A 14,957-nucleotide genomic window follows, 5' to 3' on the forward strand; every position below is an offset into this window, starting at 1 on the left:
AAGCCACCAAGCCTGGTTAGGAAGAATAAAAGCCAGCTGCCTGGAACCTGCTGGAAAGGAAAAGAGTCTGGTGTGCAGACAAGTTACAAGGAGACCTGCAATTATGGGAAAAAGAAAACAGAGTTGCAGTTGGAACACATCAGAATCTAACCTCTGTTGCTGTTTTTAAGAGGAGATGTACTTTGAAGTACATCTGCAAGCAGAAGGAAGAAACCAGCTGGAAATCTTTAAGCAGCAAGATTATTAGGAGCAAACAGGGACAAGGAAAGACAAAGGTCAGTGATCTCTATGCAAGTCTCATAAAAGACAAGAATGATGACACCAGAGGGAGAGGCCTGCGGACAGCTGAGCATGGCAGCCCCAAGTCCAGAGGCAGCCGGACTCAGCTACCATGATTCACACTGGTTCTCTCCCACTTACTCCCTTGTGACCTTGATAGTAACTTACTTGCTAAAAGACTCAATTTCTGCTTTTGTTAAGTGCAAATAATATCAAGTGTAGTGGACTATTGTGCAAATTAAAAAAAAAAAATCTTCTGGAACATCAAATTCTCAGTAAAGCAATTATTATTGTTATGATATTATTTCTGATAAAATATGAAGTGAAGCTCTGCTGTTGCTAAGTTGCTTCAGTCATGTCCGACTCTGTGCAACCCCATAGACGGCAGGCTCCCCCCGTCCCTGGGACTCTCCAGGCAAGAACACTTGAGTGGGTTGCCATTTCCTTCTCCAATGCATGAAAGTGAAAAGTGAAAGTGAAGTCGCTCGGTCGTGTCTGACTCTTAGCGACCCCATAGACTGCAGCCTACCAGGCTCCTCCATCCATGGGATTTTCTAGAATGGGAAAATTACTGAAGAGGAGAAAAGGGAGATTTTTCAAGTGTATATATAAGCAGGCATTACAGAGAACACACCCAGGAACAGCTTTACCCCACAAATGCCTACTGAGTGCCTGGGGCAAGGTGCTCACTGTGTTAGGACGACAGGCGGAGCGCCAGCTGCCAGAGCTGCAGGACCGAGTCAGGTCGTAGGACAACAGAGACAACCACTAGACAGCAAGCTGGGATCAACAAGGTAAGAAGCTGAGAAGTTTGGAGAAGACTGTAAAACTCACTTTTTTTCACGTGAACAGAAACAGCTGAAGAGGTAGACAGCGAATTAAAATTTTAAAGTACTGACAGATTTAGAGAAGAGAAAACAATCATTCAAGGCAGACAAAAAGACGTAAAAATAAAAAGTGGGGAAGAATTTTAGTAGAGCTGACCCAGGGAATGGTGCAGGAAGCAGAGTTTTAGTAGAGCTGACCCGGGTAATGGTGCAGGACGAGCCAGAGAGAAACACTGGCCATATCCAGACTGTGGACAGGGGAGTTTTAGGAAGACTCGTTTTTGTTTTCTTAACAGATAAGACGTCCACATGGTTCTGCTTCTGTCAGGCACGTGGTTCAAAAAGCACAGGAAGGAATTTAGCGAAAGTCGCCACCCCCGCTGTGCAGGCAGCGCCATCACGTTCACTATCTCTGGTCTAGGAAAGCTCCACTTCATATAATGTGTGGTTCTATATTTTGTTTTTTAAAGGATGTATGGTATTATTTCCATAAAAAGGAAAAACCCAAGGTTTGGGATTCTAAGTAGAAATGCAGTATAAAACAGTGCTCAAGGGCAGAGACTGTCTGCAGTCAGAAGATAAAGCGTGAATCCCAGACCTTGCCACTCAGGGACTTTAGGGACCTCACCTGTGTCACCCCTTCATCTCTAACACGGGGACAAGCGCGGTGCTTCCCAGGGTGGCTCTGAGGGGTAAATGATCACCATAAAGTGCCCAGAATAATTCTGGTGTAATAGTCAACAGATGAAGGGTTTTATTCAGATTAGTAGAAAGCCATTATAATGAATGAAGAGTAATAAAGATTTACGGGTAAAGATTTTACCTTAGTGGCTTTCAACTCTTTGGAGTTACTGCTCTGAAAATCAGATCTTGCTATGAACAGGCTACTTTAAGAAGTACCTAAAATTCTGTATATAATCTCAGAGCTTCATAAATCCTCTAGAATCTTGGTCTTGGGGTTAAAAACATCTAGGGAATTTCCTGGCAGTCCAGAGGTTAGGACTCTGAGCTTTTATTTCAGGATGGCAGGGGACACGGGTTTGATCTCTGGTCACGGAACTAAGATCCTAGATGTCTCCCGGCATGTACAAAAAAAAAATGTCTAATCTATGTAACTACAACTACTAACAACTGCTGTGAACTAGACATTTTATAGTTAAACATAAGAAGGATTATTTTAAATTAGCTTTTATGTACTGAAAGTGTATTTCTATACACCAAGATCTACACTCAGTGCTTGTCTCGTTTATGAATACCTCCGGAGATTTAGGTGCCAGAGTTCTCATTTTAAAATGAGGAAACCGGGCTTAGAAAAGTCTAAGTGATTCTCATGGCACTAGTAACTAAAGAGCTGGGGTTTGATCTGAAATCCATGGTTTCATTCTACACAGTAATATACTGGTTGTGCAAAAGGACAGTCCAGGCACACCTGGTTTCATTGTGCATCACAGACACCGCGTTTCTTCACAAACTGACAGCCTTTGGGGACCCTGCACTGAGCAACTCGACTGGTGCCATTTTCCCAACAGCATTTGCTCACTTTGTATCTGTGTGTCACATCTTGGTAATTCTCAAAGTATTTCAAACTTTATGATTATTATATTTGCTATGGTGACCTGTGATCAATGACCTTATATTACTACTATGACTTGCTGAAGGCGCAGATGATGGTTAGCATTTTTAGCAATAAAGTATTTTAAAATTAAGGTATGTACGTGTTTTTCTGACATCGTGCAATTGCACAGTTGACAGGCTGCCTTACAGTGTAAGCATAACTCACACGCACTGGGCAACCAAACAGTTCATGTGTCCCGCGTTACTGTAAGACTTGCCTTACTGCAGTGTCTGGAACTGAACCCACAGTATTCTCCAAAGGGTGCCTGCATTAAATGAGTGAAAACTTAAATGTTGGCCAAATATCCCCTCCTAAAATCTATCACAAATTTTAAATTTTCTTAAGTCAGCATATGTACAGAACTACACAAAGGAAAAAGCTCTACTTCCCCTTGGAGTTGAGCAGCACAGTGTGTTTCAGAGGCAGGACACCTTTCCCCACACTGTCTGTGTGACCTTTACCAAGTTACTTCACCTCTGTTTCCTCATCTGTAAAGTGGACACGATAGCGTCTCCCCACAGGGCCGGTGTGAAGCTCAGATGAGCTCATATGTGTAAAGGACTTAGACTGTCAGCTGTCAACATTATCTGGTATTTGAATGAATTAATGAGATACAGAATACATAATTTTAAACAACTTCCTACAATTAAATAACCAGTTGGGCGACTCACAGACCTGTCCCCCTCACAGGCCCAGGTGTCGGAAGAGCAGAAGCACCCACGGCTTCGGAGCAGACAGTGGACTTCCAAGTCTGGCCCTCTGAGGGGTAGCTTTACGACCTTAACGAGCTTCTTCCCTTCTATGGCTTTTATTTCTCCCCATTCTAGGTTAGCACATTCTTGATTTTTTAAATATTACTCAGGGATGACACAAAATATTCAAATTCAAACCAGGATTTCCAAATGACAGTTTACTAGAAATTGTAAATGAAATTTTTAGCCATGAAGGATGAGCTAGAAGAAAAATGCAGAACAAGAGAGATCAACATTAAAGTGAACCACATAAAAAGTCTGTATCAAAGTAGACTTTGTATCTGAAATACCTGTATCTCAGGTAAATCTATCTCAAACACCTGAGACAGGTTTACCTGAGATAAAGACCTGTATTTCACGTAAAGGTACACACCTGTATCTGAAATACCGTGTAAGATACAGAACACAGAAAAGTCTTGTTTCTGCAGACGCCATTTGTGACAACCACAATACCCACTTAGTAGTCAAATCAGCAAATATATTTTGGCAAAATGACCACATTCTCAAAATTCTTTGGAGAAAAAAGTGTAAGATTTGTTTTTCTTACTCTTTGAAGCCGATGTGGTATAGATAGGTAAGTCCCTTGCTGCTCTTCTCAAAATTTCTTGTTGTCTTTCTTGGCTGAATTCCTTTTCATAACGTTCCTTCTCAGAATTGGACAAGCAGAACTACAGAAGGAGAAATAACTATCAATTCTTTTCAATCCCGTGATTATTAACTATCATGCTCAGAAAAACAAGTTTTATCCAGAACAGAAAAAGACAAATATTTCCTTCTATAAAGGCAAAATTTTTCTTCAAATTTGTTTAGGAAGCTAAATCAAGCACCTTTTAACAAAACTACATGCCTTTGACAGAGTGAAAATATTTGCCCTCTGTGCTAATGATGGCAAAGAACATGAACTAAATATTTTTGCATCTTTGTTTTTTACAGAAAAAATTAACTTTCCCCATCAAAAAAGAGCTTAATATACATTTTGTGCTAGTAAAAGATTTGCTGTTTGAAAGTGTCAAGAGATTTTGAATCTTTGGGAACATGTTCAAAGACTCACTTGCTTGCGGGCAAATCACAGGCAGGGGTCCTGCTATTTTCTGGCCAAGTTTCTCCTGAGGACAACTTTTACTGCTTTGTTTTTGTTTTTAAAACGCTAACCAATCAGGGAACTTTCTCCAGAACTATTAAGGACTGTCAAGGCAAGCACAGTCTCCTTTTCTCAAGGAGCAATTCTTTTGTAGGGCTGTTTCCAGCTTCTATTTCTTAAGTTTTAATTCCCATATGGTGGGCAGCATTTTCCTACAAAGGACTTGTTTCATTGCTTCTTTTCATGTCATCCCTGTATCTCAAGCACCTCAGCTTCATGACTCTATTTCATATAACCAGGAGCTTTTAAATTTCTCTTGGTCTTTATTTCATAGATTTCTTTTAAAACACAAAAACTGGCCTGAGACATGCTCTTGATCATGTTTCATACAATATTGTTCCTCAATTATTATTTACTTACAGGGTTTTGCTTGAAAAGACCTAAGAAGTCCTAATTGGAGCTTCATCTTTTAAAGTTTGAGTATTTGGTCTACCTGCTAACTCAAGTATCAAAACTGCACACCCTCGATGACTCGTCATCAGTAATGGCACTGCCTCTTCTGTTACAAACGGGATAGCACAGCACAGATTAGGAGCCCTTGGGATAAGGAACCTGTGATCCCATGCATCTTAGGGAAACTTTCTAAAGCTGCATAATTATTGGCAGAGCTGATAGAAAAACACAAGTCCCTTGAGTTAGTTCTGCTCTAGGATGTTTCTCTCTATGCCACTAATGTGAAAAGATGTTTTTGCCTTTTACAGACTTGTTCCTCTAACCTAGACTAAAACACAGTGGCTGAGGCAACAGAAGAGTCCTTTTAGATCACCTAGCCTGGCTCCCACCACCAAGCCACAATGGCATAAGCAATCCCCCAATTACTTAGGAAGGACAAGAAGGAACTTGGACGTACAAACTGGACAGAAAAAATACCCACCATCTTAAAGCTGACTCTGGAGGTCACCTATCTAAACGCCCAGGCACTTCTGAGATCCATCCCCTCCCAAACACTTTCAGGTACAGAACACTTCCCTACTCTGTAAGATGGCCCGCTCTCCTTTAAGAGAGCTGGCTTGCTAGAAAGTTCTTCCCTGACAAGATACATCTCTGAAACACTCAAAATAGAGAATAAAGATCATATGAAGTGAAGTGAGAGTCGCTCAGTCGAATCTGACTCTTTGCAACCCCATGGACTATACAGTCCATGGAATTCTCCAGGCCAGAATACTGGATTGGGTTGCTGTTCCCTCCTCCAGGAAAGATCATATGGTATAACGTTAAACACATACTTGGAAAAAAGATGCTCTAATCAAATTTTGCAGTTTCCCTATAAAATCTGAACAGACTTCCCTGGCCTAACTGTTTCCAGGCAGGCCTCAAAATCATTACTTTTCCTTACGAACTATGGTTAAGAATTATGAAAAGCTTAAACCAAATGAAAATATCAACAGATACCAGGATTTTAGATGAGGAATGGAACAAGATAAAACTTAAAATGAATTTATACCTTTGAAATTATTACTATTTTTCATTAAATACTACTGAACAGAATTCAAACTATGAAATGTCATTATCTTAAACACAGTGTTCAGATGTTTCAATTTAAGTGTATGCTTGGAACTGTCCCGCGTACCAGGGATTCAAAGATGAATAAAAATATAGCCTTTGCCTTCAAAAATACATTTCTATAGTCCAGTTATGAATGTTAAGAATTACAAATGACAAATTAGCAATTCTTTACCAGGTGTGATCAAAGCTCCCTCAGGAGGGGTGGGGGCTGTCCATGAATGTTTCTTGGAAGAAGAGTTACCTAAATTGGGTTTAGAAAGGTAAACAGGAATTGTCCAGGAAGGTAAAGCAGGAAAGAAAATCTTGGCAAAAGCAGCAGCATATGGAAAACACAAAGAGGCAAAAATGGTATATTGAGGGCAACATACTACTTGAACACAGACTTCCAGGAAGAAGTAGTGGAGATTAAGTCAGTGAGACTTCAGCTCCTGAGGGACTATAACCAGGAAGCGAACAGACCCCTGGCAATGATGTGGGAGTGGATGGAAAGGCTTAGGTGCTGGGCTAAATGCTGCCTGGGTGCAATATTGTAAAAACAACAGCCAAAAAAAGAAAAAGTAGCAGTTAGATGGCACTTACTATGTGCTTGGCATTCTTCTAAGCACTTTACATATAGCAGTAATTATATGCTAAAAGCACTACCAATCATGTGTGTGCATGATCAATTTATTTAACCCATACAACAATCCAATAAGGTGTGTGTGACTGTCACCCTGACTTTACAGAGGACTGCTCTGAGGTCCAGGGCCGCGGCCCCAGGGCCCCGCAGCCAGAAGAGCAGAGGGAGGAGGCAGACGGAGCTTGCACCTCTGCACTAGCCTGCTTCTCAAAAGTCACACCAACTGTTTTCCTTATTCTGTTTCCTCTAAAGACTATTTAGTTTTATACATAATATGTTTCCAATAGCCATCATTACTGGTAATCTTTTTCAATTTAAGAGATTAAGGTATGGATGGCAGTTTGTAATTAACTTTAAGGGCCAACTAATTATTAGCAAATGCCTGAAGAATATATTTGAAGCAACAGTAAGCTTGATTAATGGTTTACATTATCCCTTAAAACAAAAGTGCCCAATAGAAACAATGGGCTAATGACCATTTGGCATAACCCACTACTGCTGACTGTACAGGCAGAACCCAGCAACTCTCGCGGGCACCTGCCCCAAAGAGCAACATGTTTGTGTGTGCTAGAATATGGACAGCAATCCTACACCCAAATGCCCATCAACAGGAGGCCAGATAAGTAAACTGTGTCACATAAGCACAATGGAGGATTGAGCCACAACTACGTACAACAGCATGGAAGAATCACACACAAGGATCAAGTTCACGGAAGGCATGCAAGCAGGAGGCTCATGGGATGCCAGGCACGTTCTGCTTCTGGAACTGGGTGCCGGTTACTCACATGTGCTCAGTTCATGAAAACTCATTTATTCATACATTTACAGTATATATAGTTTCTGCATATATGTTCTTCTACAAAAAGTTAAATGGAAGTTGATATCTTTAAACCTATGTCTGTAATTTTTAATGCATTCTGATGAATTTAATACAAAGGGAAGTAACTATATTATTATGTCATCTAATATTTGAGTGCTAACCATAAGGCAGGCCCGACGTTAAAAGCTTTCCATGAATGAATCTCATTTACTCCTCACAAACATCCTATGGGGATGGAACAACTGCTGGCTCCACCTTCCTTGGATTCATTAAAAAACGTGTTAGAGCAGAAGATCAAACTCAGACAAGCCTAACTCTGGAGAGTGTGTCCTTCTCCATCTAGTGTGTTCTTCTCTATCTACCTATGCTGAACTTGAACTGAAGAAAATCCAGTTGGCTGTATCAGGTGAAAGGGACACAACAGTCTTCAGTTTTACTCCAGATACGTGTATACTTGTGTTATTTCCAAGTGAAACCTCCAAGTAGAAAAAACACTAGCCACACTAGGTGTCACAAGCAACAGCACAGATGATTTGTTTCCCATGATCAAAACACTTTATTTACTTGCAGCTTATTTGTTCAGGCCTGAGAAGAGAATAAGTGTTAAGAGAGTTTCTAAAAATAAACTCTATCTTCCTAACTCAATTCAGTCCCTTAAGATTTTTCACTCCAGTGACATAAAGTACGTCTTTAAAAAAACACAGCATGGCACAGCTAAACCATAGTGCCATCATGGATCTTTTACGAAGGACATCAGTGGGCTGTGTCTGAGAGGCTGACGACTCACACTCATAATGTAGTTACCGAGCAGTTTATGAATGGAAACAGAACAAATGCGTCATGTAATAGAGTTTCAACAAAGGTAACACAGGGAAAACAATCCCATCATCAGTGAAAGCATTTGGTAATTTACCAGCATTAAATTTACCTCTTTGGAGGGGGAAGCGGGAGATGTGAAAATTGTCATCCAATAGGACCATACAAACATAACAAAGAACAGATGGAAAGCCACAAGGTAAACAACGGCCTTTCCTGGTAAATAAAAACAAACAACATTTCATTGAATCCAGGTGAAAACAGGAAAAAGAATCACATATTAAAACACAGTATTTAGAGTCAGGAGGCTCGATCCAATAAAATATTTAATTAAAACATACTAAAAACATCAAATATATACACTCTTATCTGCATGATGTAACATTACAGATATGAAAAAACACTCTGTTCTTGCATTTAAGGGTTATCAGCCTGGTTTATAAGTAAAGATTTTATTTTATTAAGTTGCTGAAGGTTTAAGTTGAAATCTTTAAAGCATCTCCTTCAAAAGCACTTCCTAAAAGTTAGATTTTAAATGAATTAAAAATTATTTAAGACAGATTCCATCACTATGAACATTAAATCCAAGGAATTATAACACTGAAAACAAACAACTCAATTCCTGGATTGTTCACAAAAGTTATCCTAAATTTCATTGTCTTTTTCAATACAGGGTAATGAAAAAGTTTAGCCACTTTGAATTTCTCCTATAACTGTTTCCTAAGTGGATTAGTGCAACATTCCAACATCATTAACTCACTGATATAACTAAAAACTTTTTTGCTGTGTTCTGTAGTTTTTCTACCTGTAAGAAGATAGAAAGAAGCAAGAACTATCTATCAAGTGCTTAAATCCTTTTTCAGTTTGGAATGAAGCACCACAAACTCACTGAAGAAAACAAAGCACAGACATGCATAAAAGTTTGAGATTCTACTCATTTTTAAAGTTCAGATCAAATGTTACTTTTTCCAAAAGGTACTTTTTTCAAATGTTACCTTTTCCATTACTTTCAGAATTTCTCACCCCTTCATACTATTCTTCCCAAATGATTTACTGACTTCAATTAAAGCACTTTAAATGAGTTTCTTTTAATTTAGCTGCCTAACACTGATGAGTGAATAAATGGAAAACACTTAGAACAGTGTCTGACACGCAATAAATCCTCAGTGAATATTGGCTATTGTCATCACTGCTATCCAAGCATATCAATTCCTTCTTCTCAAAAATCTGTGTTTTTCTGTGCATTCCCTATTTCAGTGTTTCCCAAGTTTATGGACTGATCCAAGTTTTCACTGCTCTGAAGTTAAATGAGAAACACTGACAATAATGCAGTGAAGTTTTTAATAAAGCTAACATATTCAATTTGAACAGCTGTCCTTCTTTTGCCCTGAGGTTATTCTTCCTTAAGTTTTTGGATTTTAAAAAATGCTTTTAAATAAAATGATGATAAAAAATTGACCCCAACTTGCTGAACCCCAACATTTCTTTCTGCAATTACACTGGTCCACGCTGATTTAACAGAGCAGAAGCCTAAGTCACACTGGTGATCGAAACAGGAAGCCAGGGCTCGAGGACTCCTCAGCACACGGCTAGCTAATCTCACAAAATGCATACTTTACTTTCTAGCTCCCAAGATCTGTGTCAAAGTAAACACCTCAGTCTTCTCACTGCCAGTGCCTAGTTCCTCAACTGCTGCTCGTCTCGTCTGGGTCACTGCACAAGCCAGCAGGTGTCCTCGCCTCCACTCTCTGGTTCCTGGTCCATCTCAACGGTCAGTGAAGAACATGTGGCTCAGAGTTTCTTCTGCCCACTGGCTGTGAAACTCCTGAGAAAGAGCTCCACCTACATGACTAACAAACGCATGCCAAAACTCTGGAGTTTCCTGGTAACCGTATTTAACCGAAGTGCCTCAATCAGCCCTTCCTCATGCTGAAAGTCTCCGAGGAGACATAACTGTACCCCTTACTTATAACCCTCACGATGGTCTTGTAGGTATCCTTTCAGTTTACAAATGTAAAAGCAAAGGCTCAGAGAACTTTATACCTTGCCCAGTGTCACCTACTGACTAAATGATAAAGCCAGAATTCAAACCCGTATATGCCTGATAAAAATCCAAGGTCTTTCCCACTATGTCATATCTAAAATTATCCTTTCCGCTTCTCTATTATCTTAGCGTCACTCCTACTTCAGAGACAGCTGAGTCCCACATGAAGTCCTAACCACAACTTCCTTCTATTTGCAAATACGCTTTTTTTTCATGATCACAAATATTGTCTTCCTCATTGAAAACTCTGGTTCCTCAAAACTCTGCCTTCTCTACCACTTCAGCTCCCTCTAGGCTAAACCCTATGGTCTAACCAATGGATTCGATAGCATTCCTTCATTTTTTTTCCCTTTGGGACAAAATGCTAGATCTTAGCCTCCTAGTGTTATATGAACACGGAAGTCCTTTCTTTACCAAGTCTGCAATTTTATCTTCACCTAGTTCACTTCACTTATTTATATTATTGCTGGGCTCCCATATTCAATCAAGTTTATCAATCCTCATCTATATATTATTGTAGAGCTTTCAGATAAATGGTAACCTTGAGGTTACTTTAAACTTCTTAATCATTTAGTTACTTACAACTAAGGCTAGAATATAAAACAATATACTCTTTAACACTGTTAAACATTTAATATTTCTTTAGAATATTTCTGCTCTCCGTAAGAACAAAAACAAATAGTTTTTCCCTTAAAAAATCTTTACTTTCAGATAAAGAAATAAAAGCTTAAATAAATCTTTTAGTATACTGCCTGGAATATAGTAAGTACTTAATAGATGGTAATTATCAAATTATAAATAATAACAGGAAATATTGTTTTTAAATAAGTTCAAATTAATAGGATTACTAATAATCCCATATATATGCTAAATATTATTGTTTATAAGTAATACTTAAAGTAAAAGTTTAAATTAAATCAAAGCTGAAAGAAAAAACTGAATCTATAAATCAAAAAAGTCTGACTCAAAAGTCACTTGTAACTGAATTAAAAAAACAAATAAGCAAACAAAAAAATTTCACCAAAAGACTCTTTGAAAGACACGGGTAAAATAGCCCCCTGAAATAATGATTCAAGTAAAAGTTCTTTTGTAAGAACTTCAGAAATTCTCTACTTTCTGTACCTGTGCTTTCAACATACAGGAAATAGTTTTAAGCAAGAAAAACAAGCCTATCGAGACTGTCTCTACTTATTCTGTTACTGAGAAACTACACCCCAAGTCAACTTGAGATTTATATGCTTAAGGTCTTCTATTTTCAACAATAAGAATATTTATTAATAATTTCTAGGAAATTCCTGGTGGTCCAGTGGTTAGGACTCCCTGCTTCCACTGCAGGAGGACATGGGTTCAATTGCTGATCAGGGAACTAAGATCCCTCATACTGCACAGCAAGGCCAAAAAAAATTTTTTTTAATAATAATAATTTCTAACTATTCTGTTTTAGAAACTTTGATTTTTGTATCTCAAATCCAATTTTACATTTGAAATTTGATATCAAAGGACATAAAATTTTCTTTTATTTCAATGAAATTTTGAGTCATGATTCTTCTCTCTAGACACTGTCTCCTTGACTAGTCATAAAAACTTTAATTCCATTTCAAAATGAAGTAGTACTATAATTTACAAATTCAGTCTGGTTATTTAATTATTAAATGACTACGAGTAGTAAAGTACTATTTTAAACAAAAGGAAAAACAAGAGAACAAACAAAACAAACCAATAAAATTTAAACTTTAAGAATGTATATTTTCTTTCTGAAGACCAAAACAAACAGTCATCACTTAAATAACAAGTATATGAGTTGCAATTAAGACACTATGTCATCTACTTGAGACTAAAAATTAAAAGTGCCTTACCATTTTCTCCATTTCCAGAAAGTGTAACTAGAATAGAAGAAAACACAGGGAATAAATATACTTTAAACACTTGTTTATAAACTTTATTTCAGGTTGACTATTCATCTTAATATCATTTTCATAAACATAAAATTTAGTTATAAGATATAAAATTTAGTTATAAGATGTAATGCAAATTCAGAATTGCACACTCAAAAAAACCCTGAAAAAATAAAATTCAGATTCTTCTTTATCATTAACACTGCAATCATATTAAAATTTTTCTTCAGACCATTGTCCATTTTAAGTATGTCAGTATGATTATAGCTATGTTTTCTTTCGCTCTTTTCTTAATGCTGCCCCTACATAATAAATAGGATTTTCCTCTATGGCACTCAGGAACAGAGGAACTTACCCCTGCAGGGGGTAAGCATCTTTTTCTTTCCAGTTTTTGAAACCCTGAGAACAGCTATTTATTCCCCTCTCTGGACAGTCCAGGGGCCTCTGGGTACTACAGATTCTACTACCTCAGTCTCTTCAAATACCCTACACCCTCTCATTTCTCCTATTGCCTTCTTTCAGGACTTTCTCAAATGCAATGGCTTAAAGCTACTCTCTACCATAAGTTTGACACATCCTCACTACCAGAAAATCTAAAGATCGAATACGCTTCAATACCTCCGGTTACTTTACAGAAAGAAGTCCAAACCCTTCAGAGCAGCAAACACTTATGCCCTCTGTGATCTACAATCTGATGTTTCTGGGGGACAATGATAAAAATCTGAACAAGTGCAAGGGCTTATATTCTACACAGAAGAGTCATCATTAACATGGCAATTCTCCTGAGGTTAATCTCATAAATTTAGTGTCATCTCAGTGAAAATACTTTTATTTTTTTAACCAGTCAGATCTCAAAGTTCATTTGTGGAAAAATAAACTTACATAATGAGGTAGGAAATTCTGGAAGAGATGAATAATGAAGTAGTAGTCATGCTAAATACTGCTGCTGCTAAGTCGCTTCAGTCGTGTCCGGTTCTGTGCAACCCCATAGACGGCAGCCCACCAGGCTCCGCTGTCCCTGGGATTCTCCAGGCAAGAACACTGGAGTGGGTTGCCATTTCCTTCTCCAATGCATGAAAGTGGAAAGTGAAAGTGAAGTCGCTCAGTCATGTCCGACTCTTAGCGACCCAATGGACTGCAGCCTACCAGGATCCTCGGTCCATGGGATTTGCCAGGCAAGAGTACTGGAGTGGGCTGCCACTGCCTTCTCCAATGCTAAATACTAGGGCACAGTATTTTAAAAATACTACAAATGCTCCAATTATTAAAAAACAGTTGTACCAGCTCATGAATAAATAGATCAATAGAACAAAACAGAAAACTCCAAAATGGTTGCTGTTCAGTCCCTAAGTCCAACTCTTTGTAACCTTATGGACCGCAGCATACCAGGCTTCCCTGTCCTTCACTATCTCCTGGAGCTGGACCCAAATACATGTAAGGATTTACTATGATAAATATGGGATTTCAAATCAGTGTGAACAGAGCCAATAAGTAGCATTAGGATACAGGTAGCCATGTGGGAGGGCTTCCCTAGCAGCTCAGACAGTAAAGAGTCTGCTTGTAGTGTGGGAGATCTGGGTTCAATCCCTAGGTCAGGAAGATCCCCTGGAGAAGGAAATGGTAACCCACTCCAATATCCTTGCCTGGAAAATTCCACGGATGAGGAGCCCGGCATGCTATAGTCCATGGAGTCGCAAAGAGTCGGACAAGACTGAGCCATGTGGGAATACCACTGAGACTCACAACACAGACCAGGATAAACCCCAAATGTATATCAAAGACTGAAATGCAAAAAATAAAACAAAATCATGGGTATACTAGATGAAACAGGAGAAATCTAAAAATATATACACTTTTGGAGCTGAGTAGGTGTTTTAGTTTATGACATGAAACATAGAAGCCACCGGAAAATATCAATACATTTGGTTTTACAAAAGTAAATGCTTGAAAAAAATCACTAAAAAGCAAGGAAAAAAATAGTCACAACTCTTACTATAGACCAAAAACTAATTTCTCTATTTAAAGAGTACCTACAAATCAGTAAGAATTTGCTTTAAAAAAAAAACTACTTTTTCACAGAAAAGGAAATACAGACATCTCAAATATAAAAAAGATGGTCAATCTCATTCATAACAGAAATCCAAAGTAAAACTACAGGAAGATAACATTTTTAATAATCACATTAGTGAAGATCAAAAGCTGGTAGCCTACTTGTGATCACACTGTCAAAGCAGAGTTCTGGTTTTAACTGCATCTGGCTGACAGCGTCTGGTCTGCCTCATCCAACTCCCCTGAGACAGCCACACAACTACAGGATGCAACAGAGCTGCGGCACCCCAAACAAAGCTGGACAAACCCATGCTTAGCAGAGCTTACTTCTCCCGGAGGGCTCTCTTGACCACAGGAGCCAGCTAAACACATCTCCTAGGCACACAATCCTATGGCACTCTAAAATTCCCTTATCATGATACCACTGACCCTGGTACGCAATTGCGAGTTTCTAGTCTGCAGCTCCTTCCAGATTTCCCTTGGAGGAAAGGACATGACTGAGTGACCAGCACCTGGCACAGGGTGGTGTGGAGACAGCCCTCAGTATCTGCTAGCTGCCCACTGATTACACAGACACAGGACTGTTAGAAGCTG

At 38.7% G+C, this 14,957-nt stretch overlaps 1 protein-coding gene across 9 annotated transcripts in view; it reads right to left on the reverse strand.

Moving 5' to 3' along the window:
- The window catches only part of ZDHHC20 (zinc finger DHHC-type palmitoyltransferase 20), a 59,144-nt gene that overhangs the window by 23,041 nt on the left and 21,146 nt on the right, over positions 1–14,957 (reverse strand). For all 9 annotated transcript variants that reach the window (XM_025262824.2, XM_025262823.2, XM_006073225.3 and 6 more), the window contains exons 2-4: positions 12,276–12,302; positions 8,488–8,591; positions 4,021–4,141 (exon numbers count right to left, since the gene is read on the reverse strand). In XM_025262824.2, the coding sequence (XP_025118609.2) occupies positions 4,021–4,141; positions 8,488–8,591; positions 12,276–12,302 (252 nt within the window). The remainder of the gene's footprint in view (positions 1–4,020; positions 4,142–8,487; positions 8,592–12,275; positions 12,303–14,957) is intronic.

The sequence above is a fragment of the Bubalus bubalis genome, chromosome 13 (assembly GCF_019923935.1).
Source record: "Bubalus bubalis isolate 160015118507 breed Murrah chromosome 13, NDDB_SH_1, whole genome shotgun sequence".
Lineage (NCBI taxonomy): Eukaryota > Metazoa > Chordata > Mammalia > Artiodactyla > Bovidae > Bubalus > Bubalus bubalis.